At 25.9% G+C, this 20,874-nt stretch overlaps 1 protein-coding gene across 2 annotated transcripts; it reads right to left on the bottom strand.

Moving 5' to 3' along the window:
• Positions 1-2,012: 2,012 nt before the first annotated feature.
• LOC129619290 (putative nuclease HARBI1) lies at positions 2,013-3,520 on the bottom strand. 2 transcript variants are annotated; one of them, XM_055534471.1, is made up of 5 exons: positions 3,172-3,520; positions 2,677-3,115; positions 2,592-2,617; positions 2,473-2,534; positions 2,013-2,413 (listed from the first exon to the last, which is right to left on the bottom strand). In XM_055534471.1, exons 1-5 carry the CDS (start codon positions 3,303-3,305, stop codon positions 2,034-2,036), a joined length of 1,041 nt encoding a protein of 346 aa, XP_055390446.1. In that variant the 5' UTR covers positions 3,306-3,520; the 3' UTR covers positions 2,013-2,033. The 2 variants fall into 2 exon arrangements, with proteins under 2 accessions (XP_055390446.1, XP_055390445.1); XM_055534470.1 differs by having other exon boundaries at positions 2,473-2,617.
• Positions 3,521-20,874: the final 17,354 nt, after the last annotated feature.

Below are 20,874 nucleotides of genomic sequence, written 5' to 3'. Positions count from 1 at the left end.
CAATTTGTTGTTATATAATTTTCTATAGCAAGGAGATTCATACTGGCTCCTAAACATGTATTAAGTTAGTAATAAATTATGAGCCCTTATTTTAATTGTTGCAATAATAAAGCTGCTCAAATATTAAATTTATTGTAATATAAATATGTAATAATTTTGGGTAAGAAATATTGTCCAAAAATTAAAGTGATAGACATATTGTTTAAAATTACGACAACGTCTATGCAATTATATCTATAAGCGTGATAGGAAATCTGAAATTTAGATGCGGCGACGTGCCAAACATTTGAAATGCAACAGAATCCAATTTTTTTTTTTTGCGACACAACTCCATTTATTCATTTTGACTATTTATTTGACTAACACTTATTTGTTGGGAATTTTAATTTTTATATTTTTCATGATTTTCATATAAAAATCAAATATTTTAAGAATGCCTATGTACATATCTACTCTAAAAATATCAATCGCGCATTAAAATTGTAGAGTTAATTTTAAATAATTGTAATTAAAACAATTTCTGATTTAAAAAAAGAAAATCATTCTAGCAATTATTTATGCTTTAATGTACAAAAGTTAATTAAAGTAATTGAAATAAAAATTTATTTTATAATTGTTCCAAAATTTTTAAACATAAATTATTAATATAAATTATTATACGTGTATATAATATTTTTGTTATGGAAAAGGTGTTTTAGGTACATAAGTATGTAGTATATGTATAAAATAAGAATTATTTATTTTTAATTAAAAACATAATTTTTATGTACCCAAATGACTTTTCAATGAAAATATAGAACATTTTTTTTGGTGGTTTTTCATAATTTATTCAAAAAATGCTTTACGACAAATTTACTTACTTACATACACGAACAATATTAGGTACTGTAAGTAAGTGCACATGTAATACAAAAATTTCTTAAAGAATTTTTAATTTTTAATAAAGATGAATTTTGAAAATATTAAAAAATAAATAATTTTTAATTAAAAACCATCTGCTATATATAAGGAAAATTATTTTCTTACATATAATAAGGGTTCGTTTTCAAAATTATAATGAAAAATCGATTCAGAGTCGAAATATTTCTTAGCACCTAATCAGTATAATCAAGTCACCCTCTAAACCGTCAATATGTAGAAAATAACTATAAACAAAATTTTTTAAAATAAGTAAAATTTTACATTTAATTTAAAGAAAAAACAAAAAATAAAATTTAAAGGGTCTAAAAAATGAAAATTTTTTTGAAAACAGGAAGCTGTTGCAAATGAGGAATCCAAAAAATGTCAAAGGACATTTACAAAAAAAGAAACAAAAACAAAACGGAGCAGATAATATACAAAAACAAAAATTATATTTAAAAAAGTGTGCGATCTAACAGTGATAATGGTGCGTTGGTGTATGAGCAAGGTACTCAGCGTGCTCCAATAAAGTTTTCTATTTTTTTTTCTGTTACATCTATAAGACTTTTGAGTTTAGTTTATCGAAAATTTCAATTCCTGGTTCCATTTATGATAATTTATCAATTTTACAATTTTTTTTTTTTTACTTACGTGCCGATGTATAAAACGTAAATATATTTACATATTTATTTTTTTAAAAAATTGAGCCTTATTCTAGTTGTCGAAGTAGAGCGACAATTGTCGTCACGACTTGAATTTGGTATTCTAAATGGCGATTACAGTGACACGTGTCGTGGAATAGCGGGAAAATGTGTTTCAGGTATATTCCAGTTGTCGTTGTAGAGCGACAAATGTCGTAGTGAAACGACGTTTTTTGTCGAAATGTATTTAACAAGTGACAAGCGAGATGGATACACCAAAAATGTAAGTTTAAACAAAACAATTTAATAAAAATATAATAAAAATATAAAAAATAATAAATTTTGTAATTTAATACATAAATTAAACCATATAATATATTATTTAATTTTTATTTTTAGCGTAAAAGTAACAACAAGGAAGCAATTTGAAGAATTGGGGAATTTTATGACGGAGAACGCCTTTATTTATGTTACTGCTAATAAAAACTTTATTTATAAATTAAAAATGGAGTTCATAATATTTGTTCTTATTAAAGAGGCATCTTCTTCATCCTGCTCTAAATCTTCATCGTTTTCATCATTTTCATCTTCTATTTCCACAGGTTCATCTTGCACGTTATATTTGATTTTTAAGTTGTGCAAAGCACAGCACACGTTCACAATTTGTGTGGCTTTCTCTGGTGTATAATGAAGCTCCCGAGCGTTCAACAGGCAGCGGAATGTATTTTTGAGAACTCCATTAGTTCTCTCAATTATATTTCGTACCTTGGAATGAAGCTCATTAAATCTTCCTTTTTGACTGCTGTCACCTCTGTTTATATATGTTCTGAACGGCGTGATCAAGTATGGTTTAAGTGGGTACCCTGCGTCCCCTAAAAAACAATTTTTGTTTATGAAATTAACATAAAAGTAAAAAAAATCAAATTTTTACCTAAAATCCAGGTATTTCGTGTACCGTTGATATTTTCTCTTGAAAGTATTGCATTTAACCTGCTGTAATTCCAAATAAAAGAATCGTGAGATGATCCCGGATTATTAGCATCAACATACCTGATGCGCATTTTATGATCGCAAACCTTTAAGTCACATTATATTAAAATATTTACAAATATTTAACAAGCAATGTTATACGTACCAACATAACGTTTAAGCTATGATAACCCTTCCGGTTATAATATAAATGCTGATGATTTTTTGACGGAGTTATAATTCTAACGTGTGTTCCGTCTACACAGCCGATCACTCCAGGAAACCCAAATTTTTCGTAGAATGCTAATTTAATCTCATTTCTTTCATTCTCTTCTGGAAACTTTATCAAACTGCTGCAAATTTCAGCTTCTAAAGTTGCTAAAACTTCTTTTAATATTTTAGAGAACGTAGGCTGCGCTAAACCTGTATATAAATCGTTAGCAACACCTTTTTGATAGCTGCCCTCAGATAGGAAGCGTAAAACAGCTCCTAATTTAATTATAGGTGAGACTCCAAAACACCTTTTAGGGGTACTTGTTTTTCCCTCAAATATATTTAGTAAATATAGAAAGGCCTCCTTTGAAAGTCTGTAATAGCTTATAAATCTGTGAATAAAATAAAATGTTTGTAACTAATGTATTTGAAAAAATTATTATCTTACACTCCATTTGGCAAATCCAATGGATTAGAGTTGTCCCTAATCTTAAATCTTTTGATCCTTAATTGTTGTTTTTTTTCGATTTCATCACTCTCGGAATCTGATGAATCCGTAAACCATAATGCAAATGACGACATTTTTTATTTCCCTCTTATTTAAAAAAATAAATATATACACCGAATTTTTTTTTTTAGTTTGAACTTTACTCGCCAAAATTTCTTTTTAAAATGTATCAATTTCACTTGAAACGTTTCATTTTCGTTTATTTCTCGCAGTCACGTCACTCGACAACTAGAATACCACATTTCAAGTGACGTGACAGCGACAACGACAAATGTCACGTAAGTGACGCGACAACTAGAATAAGGCTCATTGAGTTTATTCACTGGATTTTCATTTACAATAAGGATTTTTATGTATGTATGTATATATTCTGAACTGTGATTTGAAGAAATTTAAAATTTCATTAATTTTAAAAAAAAATTTCATTTAAAAAGGGACTCGCGACGGACTCAAAGGAAAGAAGAAAATTTTAAAAATAAAATTTACACATGTATGTTTTATTAAAATAATTTATGGAATTATGAAAAGGATATTTTGTACTTATTTAAATATACATGTATGTCACATATGTATGTACGTACATATTGTCATGATGAACTCATTATATGTGAGAAAATTATTTTTATTCAAATAATCTTTGACACATTCAAAGAAAAAAAATTTCATTAATAAAATATATTTATTTCTTTTCTTCATTCCAAAGTATCGTTGAAGCATAACGACTTCCTATATTATTTTGGGAAGAGTTGTATATGGTGCACATTTTAGTTGATCTAATTTTAATTGTACTGTAAATGAAAAAAATTTCAAAGAATACTTGGTTGGCCTAGAACACATTTATGTTTAATTACAGTTTTGATTTTAAAAACTATTGGATCCTTGAAAGTTAAAAACATTATATAGATAAGGAGAGGAGAAAAAAGGAGAAAGTGCTTAGGGGTTGAACATAAACACGCTTTTTATGGAGTAACATGGAACGAAAACGATAACTCTATTGAAGCCGTGCAGGAGAGACTAGTAAAATAGTCGATGCTTTTATGGAACATTGTCTTTATGTTTTGGGAAAGTAGTCAATAGATTGAATATTGATATGAAGTTGTGGCGATAGAGAAAATGTATCATATGTTCTGGAACTGCCTCCGGTTGATGTAGAGAAAATTTGATTTTGGAGAATTCCAGTTCAGAAATTAGATAAAGCTTTCTGGGATTCCTGAAGAATGCCAAACATCTCGCGAGACTTTAAATCGCGTATCGAAGGCCTTGGACTATAGCTGCCTAGAATGTTCCTGTAAAGCGGTTTCTACTCTCTTTCTGTTACTATTTACTTGATTATAATTAACCGTTTACATATTAATATTTAATACAGTTAAAGACATGGAATTACATACTTGAATAAATGTATATGCGCATGGAATGTAACATTTCATCATATTAAAATTCAAATTATTCAAAGTAATTTTTCCCAAAATTCTAAACTATACAATATTTACTATTTGCATGCATCTTTAAACTTTATGCCAATTCTATGTTAAGAATGAATTCATATATTAAAACATTAACTATATCATAATTAAATGGGAGCTATACAAGTAGCTACAAAATTTTAATATAAAGTTTTGGTTCTTATTAAAATAATTTCAATAATTTTTATCTAATTATTTCTTATTAGTTATTATAAAATTAGGAATTGGAAATATGCATATATGTTTATGAAAAATAGATTTCCCATAAGGGAAAATATTAAGGAAATATATGCACAGATGCCTATACTCGCACATTATACAAGTAAATTATTTATTATAGACTTAATTTAAAAGAAAACAATTCTTGTTTTCTCATGTCAAAATATTACTGTGATACAAGCAACCATATTAATACGATGATATTTTTTTTTTAGATGATGAATATGATATAATCCTTGAGTATATCGTAGAATATACTAACACTCTTTTTTATAATTTATATCCTTTGAAAATGAGTTTCCGGTTCTTCCTGGATGATGTTCGAGAGAGAGAAGAAGAGACTTGTTATTCGATTTTTGTTTTGGAATTCATTTGGACATTTTTATGAACAATGTTTGTTTTTCATTTTTTTTTTCTTTTTTGAATAAACTCGGTTAATGGATGAGTCGAGCCTATTATTATAATTCAACGACAAGACCCTGAAGAAAATTTATGCCATATGAGCAAAAAAAAAATTATGTATATGAAGAAAGGAGTTTGAATTTTAGTAGTTTCTTTACATAGTGTTTCGTGTATTTTTAATAATGATGATGACTGAATTTTTATGATAAATTATTATTTCGTTTGTCAGTTTTTATAAAAAGAAAAAAATCAACTTCCTTTTTTTGTTTTTTCCTCTTTTTTTTTGATAACTAAGTGACTATATATAGCCATTATACAGTGTGGAAGAGTAAAATGAAAAAAAAAAGAGAAAAGAAGAAAAAAGTGAATTGCTATCATCTTAAAAATGATTTATGAAATGTCCAGTTGAAGAAAAAAGCATAAAATGAACATCAAATAATAACAATAATAAGCTATATACGATAAAAAAGAGAAACTATTTCTTTTTCTTAAGGTTGCTTTTGTTTTGCCTTCTAAAAAATGAACTAAAAAGTTATCCTTAAAGTATTAAAAAGAAAATTTGAGTACAAACTCATATATAGAACAAAAAAAAAGTGTTCATCTTTTATACAAAAATATTTTGATTAAGAATTCTAGTCTTTATAATAAGTTTTCAGCAATTAGTTTTTTTTTTTTTAATTTCAGAAGATCTTGGAAGATGTGAGGCTGAAAAATGTTCATCAGCAACTCTTCCACAATTAAATTCCTTTAAACTAGAAATGTAAAATTCAATAAATTTTCCAAATTAGACTCATTGTAGCAGAATTGTTTTTAAAATTACCATTTCTTTCTAGAGTATACGTAAAGCGCATATACGTTTATTCTTCAAAAATCATGATAAGCATCACAAATTTCAATTTTAATTTATAGGTGTAGTTCAAAAACGCATACCATAATGCTAAAATCACTTTTGCTTAATGGTGGTAGACCTTGTAATCGATTATCAAATAATTTAACTCATTTCTTTCGTCTTACTTCTATTTAGCCACATTATTTTGATTATTCCAGAAATCTGATTCTTAATACAGACATTCTTAGTCATTGCGATGTAGGCTTTTGAAATATGGTGATGAACAACTTTTTGAAATTATAATTATGAAATTATAATAAAATGAGATAATGAGGTAATTATTATACATGTCCTATTAGCATCATTTTTAATTGTTGTGTTATTGATTTTATTTTATATATTGTGGTATATAGACAGTCAGTTAGCATTCTCACATATATCAAATTGTTATAATTTTTTTATGGAATTATTTTGTAATATCTCGGCATATCATATAATTATTCAACATTCTAAAGAAGTTCTTCCAAATCTTGTGCATCTGAAAAAAATTAGTTGTTATCATATTACTTATATAGAATACAATATTTAAATCCTTCATACTTAAAATCCAATTAATCTAAAGTGAAAATTGAATATTTTCTTTTCAGCATTAAAAACGGGAATTGGGATGAAATTTTAACCGCAAAATATGTTAGAGTTAAAATGGTGGTATAATGAAAAATATATTGTATATATGCTTTTTATTTATAGGCCTCCAGCAGGTTTTTTTAAATAGAGCTGTTATATTTCTGTAGAAAAACCAAAATAATACATATTTGAACATTGGCAATCGATTTGTCACTAATGCACCAAGTGGTAAATAATATTTAAAAACAAATTGCTCACATTTCATCAGATTGAGTTTTATTAATGTCGATTTTATTAAAAATCTTCTTTCTGTAGATGAGCAAGATGTTACAACTTCTTTCCGAAAGTAAAAAATATATGCACAGAACTTTTTTTCGTAAAAAATAATTGGTAAACGTTGCAGGCCATAATTGCTTTGTATTCTCTTTTATAATGTTAAATTTTAGAGGAAAAATTATTTGGCGCAAAAAATTTGTTTTTACATTTGATCTACATGTATACCACCTGGGGCTGTATTTGACTAAATAATATAATACTGGATTTTTATAGAAGAAAGGAAGCCTTGAATAATGGAATTCTACTCACTTTTATATTTTGTAATTAGAAGATGAATGCATAAACATTTTTAAAATCCTGAAAATATTTGAAATTTTAAAAAACAACGCAAAAATTTAATATTAATGATATTAAATATTAATGAAATTAAATGTTTTACCAGCCAGAGTTTTAACAAAACTCTGGATATCAAATTTTCGGTCCCTTTTTGGAGCTTTCCCTTGGGTTTGTCACATCTTCAATATTCGCATCACACGTTCCAATAGTTTATCTGTATAAGTTTAGGTTTTCACGTAGCTCCATAGGAAATAATCTGGAAATACAAAATTACACAACTGTTACAAGTATTTGTTTAAAGATTCATTATGTTGAAATCACATCTACAACCAAAGTCATCCCATTTTCAACCAAATATTATTGATAATGGAACGGCTCTTGAATTGATTAAAACGTGGCTCCGGTTTTGCTTTTGAAGCGATATGGTAATTAGATTCGAAATTGATTTCATCGATAAACCACAAGTATGCATGTATATAGAAGATTTTTTAATAATGCCTATAAATATCTTATAATTAACCTCATCAAACTTTCAAATTTATCTGTTTTATATTTTTCATACCTTTCTAAGAAAACTTAAATCCCTATTTCATATGCTGTAATAAAATTTAGTTTTCTCAAATAATTCGAATAAAACTACTTACAATTTATAAATTGTAAAATATACGATTCTTAAAAATAAAAAGGACTAAAAAAATATTGTATAAAATAAGTTTGTAATCCATAGACGACTGGTCATTTTAATTTATGTAAGAAAATGATGATAAAAATCGCTACATGAGTCAGAAAATTTGTTTTACAATTTTGTTGGTGTCTGGACAATGAAACTTTCTCCTTATATTTTTTACATGTTTACACACATACATAAGTATTTTCTTTTTAAATGTAAAATATGTTTTACTCGTTTTTTTCTTCTTCTTTATACTTTCCGTTTTTTAATAATATTTTTAACAAAATCTTGTTTCATTTAGTGTCCTGATAAAAAACAAACTCATATTGATTTGTGGTCCATTATACCTTTTTTTTGTTTGGTTCGTTTATTTTTCGCATCTCGAAAAAAAAACAGATTGGTTATCAAGTTACTTTGTTATTGGTAACTTGGTAGTTTTTAAGAAATCAGTTTTTTTTTTAAAGCAAACAACAAAGTTGTTTTCCTGATGCAATTTTAGATAAACAACAAAAAAATAAAAAGAGGAAAAAGTAATATGTAGAGTCAAACAGAGATATTCGTTTTTTTTTTTTTGCAAGAAATAAATCAACAATAATTTCTTCAAAAAGGTCCAGCAAATGGATTAGAAAAGGCAGAGTGGACATAAAAATATTTTCAACTCCTTACCCAATGTCTAAAGTAATAAAAATTTTGGGCCCTTTTTATAATTTTATTGTCCGTTCTCACATTTTTTTTATATAAATAAAACAATTTCTCCTTGTATATGAAAATTTTCCACCATTTTGATTTTTTAAGTTTTGAACCCTTCAATTTTGTTTTCTCCTTTTTTTTTTGGGTTTATATGTCCAGATGACTTCATAGTTGTTAAGAATAACATTTACATCTACATATATACACATACTGTCCAAAGAAGGATAGACTTTATATTGTAAAATTAGATATAAATTTAAAGATAAAAAAAATTAATTTTTTGCGTTCTCTTTCAATTCAATAAAATTTATCATTGTGCAATTTTTATTCTTTAACTGTTCATAACTGTACATTATGGCAAAGTTAATATTGATATTGACCCTTCTAAATTTTGTTTTTCTTGTAAATTTAGTTTTTTTTTATACAAATACACACATATTATGTTAAACATTATAGAAAATTATTGATGTCCATCTTTGGTATAACAATACTATTGTATGTATTCAAACATATTTGAATTAAATGTGCACGTAGGTATGTATTATATGTTTTTCTTTGGGTTATCCTTTAATTCATTTCATCAATCATCAGCAGGACTCTTTTTTTTTTTTTGCTTTTTCCCCTTTTTTTGTTTTCTAAAAATTTACTTGAAACCCTATAATATTTTGTATTTTGATAAGTTTTATGATATAGGGAATTTTTTTAAAAAGATAAAGGAGTATAGAAGCGCATATAAAGGAGTTAAAATGCCTTTGTATAAATGCATTAATTGTGTATGTATATATACGGAAATATAATTTTTTATTACATAAAATTATATTTGTTGTATTTTTTTATATTCTATAATATTTTATGTAATATGTTGGAATGTTGTGCAAAAAATGTAAGGGAGAAGAGCATTAATAAATTTTATGTAAACGTATGATACATTTTGTAATATGCATATACTAAAACATTGGTCATTTATGTTTGATAACGAAATAAAAAAAAAAAAGTGTTTCTTTTTAAAAAAAAAAAAACAAATCAAATAATATTGTAAAAGCTACTAGACTAGACCCTGAGATTGATTCCGTTTTGTTATCAACAAATAGCAAAAAGTTGTAATTTTGAGTTAATTTCGGTTTCTCTAGAAAATTTCTTCTCATTTATTTCGTACATCATCCTGTTTATTATCCTTAGTGCAATTAAATTGAAACTATAGTCTGCTAACTTAATAATCTTAAATTTTCTGACTTTAGTTTGCAGACTTAGTTTTTCAGCCCTTTACACAAATTTTCCAAATCGCTTATACACGAATCGACCATTAATTGGTTTTCCCTATTTAACGGGAAATTTTCCTTTTGTTGAGTTTTTCAGACAGTCTTCTACGGGTTCCTTTTAACTTCCTCTATAGGGGGAGACCCTTGAGCAATTGGTTTATTAATTTCGCTAAGTGTTCCTTTTTTCCTACTGACGATTTCTCTGAACGTCTTACAAATTCAGCCAAGCCCTTACCGGCAGCTGTGGTCTTACCGACATTTTGATAGATATCCCTATCGCACTATGTTCGTATTATTGGATATTTTGGACATCACAGAATCTAAAAAAGAAAAAAAAATTATGAATCAACATTATCTACTACAAGTTATTAGATTTGAAACAATTGGTACAAATACTATATTACAGACAAATTTCAAATATTGGGCCACAACAGAACGACATAATTACTTTCATTAGTACTTGAATTTATGTGTGTCTATACAATCAGCGCTAATGTCATTCTAATGAAGGATACTCTTTCACTACATTAAAAATAGTTTCTTTTGCTTCTAACTGGACATAGTTGGCAGGTCGAATTTCAGTAATTTTCTATCTTATCATAAACATTCTACAATGACAACAAAAAGTCGACTCCTATCCTATCATCTCCTATCAAATCAAAAAAACTCATCTGATTCACCTAGTTGGATTTCAAAAATAGTATTTAAATGTTGAATCGACTTGAAAAAGAAATAAACAACAAATAAAAATTTAAAATTTTTTTTAGTTTAAAGTGCTATTCTTTCTTTATTCTCTGTTTGTGTACTTAGATTTCCGAAAATGAGCGGCAAAATATTGCACCAAATTTTTTTTTGAGATTATTTTTTCAATTGTAATTAAAAGTCTTTATAAATCTTCTTTTATTCTTTGCTATTTTTTTTTCTAAATACCAAAAATTAATTCCGTAATCCTTTTAATCTACTTATTTATCCCGTTCCTACTGTATTTTGATATTTTTAATTATTTCACCATTTTATATATTAACGAAATTCCAAAAAAAAAAAGAAAAATAAGAGGATTTATACAAAAATCTATTTGAATTCCGCCTAATTTCTAGGAAAAAGGACGGATTTTTCTTTTAATTTTGATGTTTTTTTTTCTTAATTTGGAAACAACCTTGTGTTTTAAATATTTCAATTATACAGAATTTAGTGTTAAAATTATATCCATAATAGAACACAAAAATAGAAATTAAATCTTATTGTTTGCAAACAGGCTTCAGATTATTCAACACATAGACAAAAGAATCAAACTCCTTCTTTTAATTTGTCCTTTCTGTACAATTCTTTTTACGTTTAAAAGCAGAATACGATTATAATGTTCCTATATATGTAAGTTTTTAGCTAATATCACCGAAATTGAAGTTTATTTTACCATTTTCTTAAAAAAATATATCTATTGATAAAACACGAACGTAAATAATACGATTATATCTGAAAAAAAAACAAGTTTAAGATTTCTTTAATACCCAAAGTTACTGCAAAATTTTTCTATTTGTATTTTCACTTTTGCGACGAATTGCACAGGTTTTACAAAAATATTTTGGTAATTATCTAGAACTTTGCATACTGTTTAAATTTAAATGAAGAAAAGTGTAAAACCGGTTAAGGAAAATGGTTTTTGAAAACAAAATCTTCAATTTAGAAAAAAATTTTTGATTGTTAAAATTTAAGTTTGAATTTAGAGCCGCTGAGAGCAAAATGCTATCGGATTGATGGATCACTGGATCTATTCGAAATCTGGTTTTTTTGTGTTATTAAATGATATAAAACAGGTTTTGTAATCCTGGTCTTGGGCGACGAATCCTAGTGTAGTTTCATTAATTATTTCTTATCTCCAATAAAATTTCAATTAAAAATTACAATAATTTTTTTGTTTGTTTACCTTTTTAAAAATATTTTGCAAAATCATTTTGTTGATTTTACCGTACGGGTGTCCTTTACTCATTATTTCACTAAAATAAACAAAAAAATTTTTTATAAAAAGAGTCTGTGACAGAATCTATTTTAGTTTTAAAAATTAAAATTTTACAATAAATTTTTAAAGTCATTCTTGCACTTGCATTCAAACTTATTATTCTCTAAACATTAAGTGTTTTGATCTTGCAATTATTATTGGAAATAAATATAAAAAAAACTGCAATCATTTTGGAGAAAAATAATATTTTTTTCGAATATTTATTTTGCAATTTCTTAGAATTAGAAAAAAAAGCATCATTAATTTTAATTTTGTCATTTTTTTCTTCTAAAATTGAAAATGATAAAAATAGAGCAATCCTTTGAAACCTTTTCTTACATTATAATATGGTGTTTTTCTTAATAAATAAATGAACTAAAGTAATGTAATCGAGTGCAACACAATAAATTTTCCTTAAGAGTCTAATATACCTATAGTATATAGTTTTAGATAATCGATAAGGTCATTAATATAGTTATAATGAAAAAAAAAATTCTCATGCAACTTTACTCAGCAAGATTTCTCATAACACTTTCAAAAAGAAAAAATTGGATGTGGTCAGCACATAATCGATCACATTATGTTAATTCTGAATAAATTCTCAGCCTTATTCTAGCTGGTGAAGTAGAGCAATAAATAAAACAAAAAAATTTAATAAAATTATAAGAAATAATAAATTTCTCAATGGAATGCACAAATTAATCCATGTATGAGTAATTGATTTTTTTATTTTTAGCATAAAAGTGGAAACAAGAAGACTATATGAAGAAGTTGACCCTGTTTTATGTCAGAGAATACCTTCATTGCAAGAAACCTATAAGTAGCTGTATAAGTAAATGGAATTTGAAGAAATCAATTCCAAATAGAACCAGCTGAAAGAAAATATTTTGATCCTTAATTTTTGTGTTTTTTCAACCTAATCATCATTGGAATCTTATGAATCCGTAAACCAAAATGCAAGTGAAGAAACAAGGATTTCAAGGATTTATATCACATAGATGGACATAACTTCTTGAAATCCTTGTTTCAAACTAGTAAGCTTCAGGTTGGTATGCATTCAAAAATATTAAATTGATTTTTAATTGAGAATTCACTCACCATCTGGACTCCCATTTTTTTGATAAGGCAGTTAGTTCCGTCAATAATGAGAATCAAATATTGAATTTCAACAAGTTTCCTTTATAACTTTTTATAAGCTCTATAAGTGAAATTTATGATTTCATGAAGGTAGGTACCTCATGAGTTTTTTAGATGGACCTTTTGTAGAAATACAATTTATCTTGATTGTTTTTCTTCCATTTTTTTTTTATGTTTTAAACGAATTTTAAGGAAAATGTTACTTATTTGCAATAAAATTATCGAAAATTTGATCGACACAGCAGCACCGGACGCATCATTTTTATAATTGATTTAAACAAACGCTAAGAATATCTAATATTGACATCAGTTGCGCTTAGCTGAAAGCATTTTGTTATATTTTTTGTACTCCAGATCTTAAATTTGATGTCATCATAATACCTTCCTTGTTGTATGCAATGCAGTCATATTGTAAAAAAACAGAAATAAATGTAATTTGATCGAATTTTATACTCCTTTTGCAGGTTCTTTAGCAAACATGTCTTATATGCAGCTGCCTAAAATAAATGAGATTTGTTTTATTTCATTCGTTTTTTTTTCATTTTTATTAAAAGGATGAACCTATTTTCTTAAAACTTTAAAAGAATAATTTTATGAGAATTTTGTGAAAAAAAAAAACTCTTTATTTTTATCTTGACCTAGTCTTGTACAAGAATCCTTTTTGTTATTTCTTTTTGTCTGTTAAAGTCATAATTTATTATTTTTGCAGCCTTTCTTACATGTTGTTAGGTATTATTCAATTTTATCGTCATCTATGCTATTTAAATGTAGAATAATTGTATTTCATTGTTTTTTCTTTTTAAAAGTATTAAGTCCTTTTCAAAAATATTTTTTCCGTATACATATTAATACCATAACTTTTTCCACAGTTACTTCTATTATCATTGATTTAAAAGTTGTTAGTTTATTCTAAATATAGAGTAGGACAATATGGTTATCCTTTGATTTGCTTCTATATGGCCATAATTTAAAAATCACGATTACTTCCAGTTAAAAATTTTTTTTTAAAATATTTTAATATATGAAGCGTGTGTCCTACATTCTTGTGTATATTTTGTATGATTATAAATTAAAAAAATATTCATTTTTAAACTAGAACATAAAAAATAAGGAAACTATTGAATTGACAAGAAAAAAATTTGAGAAATTTATGAGGCATAACTTATGCATTTGTTTCTTTTTTTTTTTTTTTTTTTTTGAAAGGATAATTGAATATAAAGATTCTTTATTCATTTAATGTACAATATAGCAGGAATTGAAAAAAAAGGATAACAATAATGTTTGGTTGAAATTAAAGACAAAAGTAAATTTTGTTATGCACGGTTTTAAAAAAATAATTATTACTATAACGAATTAATTGGATTTAAAGTAAATTGGCCACCATCATAGAATGAATTGTTTTTTTTTGTTTTCAAAATGTTACTAAGCTGTTGTAACAGTAGTCTGTTTAAGGTACTTATACATAAAATGAAGTAAAATATTTATAGAATTGTGGATTAGATGTAAAATTAGTTTCTGTAAGGATTGAGAGCTAGTCCCATAACGAGTGGTGCAACTATTGTAATAACCAAAATAGACACAATTCATCTAGATATTATGGCCAATGAGTTTTACATAACATCCGCACGATTCAAATGATCGAAGGCTGCCTATCCCAGTGCGTAAAATTTGCGCAAAACCTGAAACGATACCACATCTTCCATACCACATACAATAATTTTAATAACGTGGTTTGTGTGAATCTACGTAATGTGTTTTTCCATAGCGATTTTCTGTGATATCAGTTACTCTGATAAAAGTTTCTTTGTAGTGACAAAAACAACTTAACTTGTCGGCAATCAGTGTTCGTTAGATTATAATTTCATAAGCGTCTTGACGTTGGCCAAAGATCCACTGAATGGTGAAGAGCCCCAAGTTTAATGTAAATCGAAGCAAAGAGTGCATTTATTTCAAAGTATCCTCTTTTGAATTCTTTATCCTACAGTTTACATATTTTTAAATTTAGACGATGCTATGATTTTCGCACCTTATTTAATCAGCAAGTAACGTTAATTTCGTTCATTTCCAAACTATTCTTATCTATTATGGAATATTTAGTATTCATAAGATTAAGTTTGTTTAATTCTTTGAAAAATCTATTCAAATTTCATTTAAGAAAAAAAAAATTGACAAAAATCAGAAAAAAAATTCCTTTCAAATTCATTTTGTTTTATAAAATTGGTAGTAAAATCTAAAAATACGACCTAAATAACACCATACAGCCATACTAAAGATAATATTGTCAAATATCTTATTTTTAAAGGTATAATATAAAAAGGATATTAAAATAGCAACTTTCTTAATATATTAAAACATGGAATACAAAATAATAGTGACCAAAATACCGCATATTATTCTTTTATAGCAAAATAACAAACAAAGAAAACGAGATGTAGATTCAAGGTGAGGAATGTATGCGTTAAATTTATATGCCAAAACATAAGCCAGGTAAGTACATAACGGTAATATAGTAAAAAGTAGATTGTTAACTATAGTCAAATTGCAAAAATACAAAAATGTAACAAATAAGCAAAAATTTTAAGAAGATAAAAGAAAATAATAATAAAATAAAGAATAAGACAATATCCTTAATCCTTCCACCTACTTTATTTAGATTTTATAACTCCTTTTTTTACGATTTTATTTTTAATTTTCTCTTTTTTCGTTTTTTTTTTTTTTGTCATTACACCAAAAAAAGCTAGTATGTATTACAATAGTAACAGGATTTAATACTTTTGTTTACTGTTATGTCCTTGTGTAATATTTGGTGCTCTAGTATTGTGCGTTTTTTCTAATTTTCATTTCAATATGCTTATTTTTTTTATTATTCTACTTGATAATTCCACGCAATTTCAAATAATTTTTTTTTTTGTTTTTGTTCTACAATAGAATTGAAATGTTTGTCTCATTTTATACAAAAGACCAAAGTCCAAAGAGTGTTGTATATGATTTTTCTTCTTTTAATATCTTGTTTACTATGCTAAAAATCTACAAGGTAAACTCCTACCAACCTTTTTTTTAAAGGACATAATAGGTGTACAAAATATAGAAGTAAACATAAATCGCACTATACACAAATAAGCTTTGCGCATTTTGGCAATGTTTTTTTTTGTTTTGTCTTTGTCTTTTAAAGTTTTCATATTGTTACACTAAATTTTAACATTTCATTTGTTTTATATGAAAAAATCTTATATTGTCTTTTGTTTTAAAAATTTTAATTCTGGCTGTTCGTCTATCTATTAAAGTACTAAAAATGTAACAAAAACTATTCTCTTAGGCAAAAGTATAACCCTTATAGTGTTCCTGGAGTCCGACAGAAGCATAAGAGCTGGGGCACCCTTTCTTCCACCTCTTCATCAAAGCGGACTCTACGGAAATCATTGGGCGGCCCATCATCTCAGCATGTTCCCCAATAAGACAATGCATTAACAAAATGCAATTCAAGTTTAATATTAACTAGCATACAAATTTTCGAAAATTTTCTTTTGAAATAAAAAAAAATATTTTTCGTTAATTTATGCAAAATTAAATGGTAACAACAATGGATCGCTTTCATTACTCAAATCGAAGTTATATATATATAATATGTGTATGTATGTATGTAACATAAATACAAGTTTCTGAATTTAAAGTTCATTATTAAAGAAAAACGTGCTTTTTTACAACACCATGGATTTAATCGATTATACATCTTTGTTTTTTTGCCTATTTTTTGATAATATCTTATTTTTAGGTGAAAATATTTTATAAGGAAAACAAAAAATCTCAGAATACTAGATCATTTAATCCCCGAAAATTTTTCTTTTTTTGTATAATAGTTGTGTAAATATATGTTTATTATAATATTATCTAAAAATGTTCTATATAGACTTTAACACAAAAAAAATTACATTTAGTTATTCAAATATAGAAAACTTATGAACCTAAAAAGAAAGAACGGCTTTTACAACCCATCATAATATCCTTAAAAGTTTATGAGAAGTTTATAGCTTTTAGATGGTATATTAGTAAAAGGCCACAAACCTGATTTGATTATATTTTAGAAAGAAAGTATGCGTATATATTCACGAAAATAAGGTGAAAAGATAGAAAAAATCATGTGATTAGTTGAAAAACGAACAAAAAAATAAAACGAAACGGAAATCTGTTGTGGTATTTTTTAATAAGAGCCTCCAGAGAGATGTAAAGTTGAAAACAGTTTTAATTTAATATTTTGCTCATTGCTCTAAAAAAAATATTTCATTAAATTAATCCTTATAAAAATACAGTTTTCCTCAACAATTATTGCCATTATTTATATTTTAGGAAGGATTTTCATCACTATTTTAAGACTAAATGCACCTACAATAGTTAAATAAGATTAAATACAAAATAAAGGATTACTAAAAAAATATCTATATTTTTAATTTATACTACATTTATAATTAACATATTAACCTTACCAAATCACTTGAGTTGATTATGTAAACTCAGCGATAGATGTACAAGATTTTAAGGTTTGTATATGTCTGTGTTAGCAGCCAAATGAACTTGTGAATCTGTTTGAAGCTATTGAACAGAATTGCAAGACAACGTCACACTATATAGCTTGGAATCCAACTTATTAATAAACCAGCTGTATGGTTTGGTAGTGATAACCATTCTTGCGTCCACTCTGTATATATCCACCAGTGTTATTTATATGATATATACAAAATTCCAGAATTCCTTAGACTACTCAAATCACTCCACGTAAGAAAGTAGTTCAATAAATTTTGTTACTGCTCCGTCAGTTGGTAAAAGGTACAAAAATGTTTTGGTTGTTTTGGGTTTATGTTTAATCCAACTCTCTTGCACAAGCGTTCTTTATTCCATTAATTCTTCTTTAGGAGTAACAATACACTGCAATCAAACTATTCATGATTGTGAATGAAGGGCGAAATCATTCAGCGTTTCTTGATCTGTTCGTAAACAAATTATATAATTAAAATAATGTTTATTGCTCTCATATAAATTGAATTGGTATGCTTTATTTAACAAAACAATTCAATAGAGTTCAGTTTGTTAATTTTATTAAGAGGTGTTAATACATCTTATATTTAACATTATCCATTTAAATGGAGACTTATCAAGCAATATAATAAAGAATTCCAATTCAAATTTATTATTAACTTTAGTCAATTGACATAATTAATTGAAATGAGAAGGAAGGATCGTGTTAAAATCTTTTTAATATTTTCATTAAGTTATTACAGAATTTTTAAGTATTGTATTCAATACTCTATATACGTGTATACCTTTCGGGTGCAATATAGATTTAATCGTATAAAATGTAATAAATAAAATGAAAAAATAATATTCTTTTATGAAATATTTCCTTTAATTCTTTTTCAAATCCATAAAACAGATAAGTCCTTTATGTTTAGTTATTTTTTGCCTTGCTCTTAATGTTTATGTGATATTTATTTTTTAAATTATCCTTTTTTTTTGTGGTGATCATAAAAATTGTTGGAGCGATTAAAATTCTGTTTTTATTTCATTTTTATGAGGAGACTTCAATTTTTTAATTTTTTTTTGCTCCTTTAAAACATTTTATAACAAATTAATTTTATGTTTTAAAGGTATCTTGTCCTAACAACAAAGAAAAGAGGAAAAAAGAAAACGTTTTCTTTTGTTAAAAGGATTCCTTAAAGGATTCTCCTATATTACAATACTTATTTAAGTTAACTGAAAATGTATTGTACTTGGTTAACATTATTAAAGGAAAAGGGGTTTTAAGAATTTTTTATAATATTTTTTATAAATGAAAGAAAAAGTGTAAGAATTAATACAAGATAACGACACTTGATAAGGATCTTTATAATAAAAGGATTACTTGTGTTTATATTTTATTAGTATGTTGTCCTCTCTTTATTTTTTATATATGAGATGTTTCTTTTTTTTCTTATATAAGTGATTTTCTTTATTTATTACCCTTTCAAAATGTGAAAAAATTTAAGAATGTTTTTTTTACAATTCTATTTATGTACTTATTTCAAAAGAAAATAAAATTTAAGTGAGATCCTACTGAGAATACAAAAAATAAATGGTTTAAAGTTATGAAATTCGAAAACTGTTCGATGAACAATATTTAAATAAAAAGGGTTTAAGATCTAAAAAAACGAGTGTTGGGGGGATCGACATCATATTAAAAATACAACATCTCAAATAAGCTGGATCAAAAGAATAACGAGGAGTTAGGGCTTGAAACTATTTCCAAAAAAAAAAACCTAACCTACATGGAAAATTATTTTAAATTTAAGGATAAGATATGACATAAATTTTAAAGTAACAATACATATCAATTTATTCATCTAAACATTATTTTCCAAAATACGATAATTTAATTTCGTCCTTTTATATGATTCGAATTTTATCAGAACTACAGTATAAGAGTACCTACATTAGTGTAAAAGCATGAAAAGTTCTGAGAATAAAGCAAATAAGATTAGAAACTTAAGAAACAGAAAAAAAAAGATTACTTTACTCATTTGTTTACTAAGAATTTATTAAATTCATTTTAACTTAAATAATTTTGTGTTTTATATTTTTGTGCAAAATCTTATTAATAGTAGTAGGCACTTCAAGGATTAAGATTCAAATATATGGTAAATGCGACTAATGGTTAAAAAAACAATAGGATTTAATCTTTCTTATTGCGCTCATTAACAATACAAATTAACGTTAATAGTCTAAACAGGTAGGTATATGAAACATTTTTTTTGGAATATTAAACTAATCAACAGGTAGTAAAAGTTTAGAGCAAGATTAAGGTACCTGCCTATCTATGCACATGTAAAACAACATAGATAATATATTTTTATTTTGCAAATTTGCCCTATATTTTAAATAAGTCAATTATAAATATAAAGAATTAAGATAATGTACATAGGACATACATACCTAAGTATAATTGAAATTTTTTTCAAATTTGCATAGTAAATTGATTTTACGAATCGTTAAATTTAAGCATTTTTGAAAATATTTAAGCATATTTTTTGTACATTGCTACAAATTTTATATATGACAACATACTTACATTTAAGAATCACAGAACTGGAGACTGATGAATTGAAATTGACTTGCATTATTTCAAAATCCCAATTTTTCTTTTCTTAATATAACCTCATACAACTTTGGATGTACGAACAACATCAACTACAAAACATATGTATGTAAGTATTTATGCATAACTTAATCGTAATTATATTTTGGTCTATTCTTACATTAAAAGTTAAAGGATTAGGGTACAATCCTTATCTACTTATTTGAAATCCGATGTAGCTACTTACTTAAAACAATAAATCCCAAAATATTTATATTAATGATCAAATTTCTTAAAATTTTTTAATCTTTTGTAACTGCACGTAGATATTTTTAGTATTGCTGCCTGCAAAGAAAGAATTAAGTCTAAGATTTTTGTCGGAATTAAGATTTAAAAGAGAATCAAATTTTTTCAAAATATCTCTCAAAATTTCTTTATTGATTTCAAGTAGTGTTTACACATACAATTTACTCAATTGTGTCTTACATATAAACAGTTGCGCCGTTTGACAATGTCATTAAATGTGCTTTTTAAATACAATTTGAAAAATAACCCCTTTAATAATTTCTGGTTATTACTTTTACATTGTACACTTCGTATATAAATTTTTTTTAATTATAATTAAATTGTAACGCAT

The sequence above is a fragment of the Condylostylus longicornis genome, unplaced genomic scaffold (assembly GCF_029603195.1).
Source record: "Condylostylus longicornis isolate FDR11 unplaced genomic scaffold, ASM2960319v2 ptg000011l, whole genome shotgun sequence".
In the NCBI taxonomy this organism is placed as follows: domain Eukaryota; kingdom Metazoa; phylum Arthropoda; class Insecta; order Diptera; family Dolichopodidae; genus Condylostylus; species Condylostylus longicornis.
This window is presented reverse-complemented; position numbering and strand designations above follow the sequence as displayed.

What these genes read in the sequence shown, in the direction of transcription:
- LOC129619290 (XM_055534470.1), bottom strand. Translation starts at nt 3,305, where the DNA reads ATGTCGTCATTTGCATTATGGTTTACGGATTCATCAGATTCCGAGAGT. An exon ending in TTGGATTTGCCAAATGGAGT is followed by an intron (nt 3,116 to 3,171) that starts GTAAGATAATAA and finishes TTTTATTCACAG; the next exon opens with ATTTATAAGCTATTACAGAC. An exon ending in ACGAAATACCTGGATTTTAG is followed by an intron (nt 2,414 to 2,472) that starts GTAAAAATTTGA and finishes ATTGTTTTTTAG; the next exon opens with GGGACGCAGGGTACCCACTT.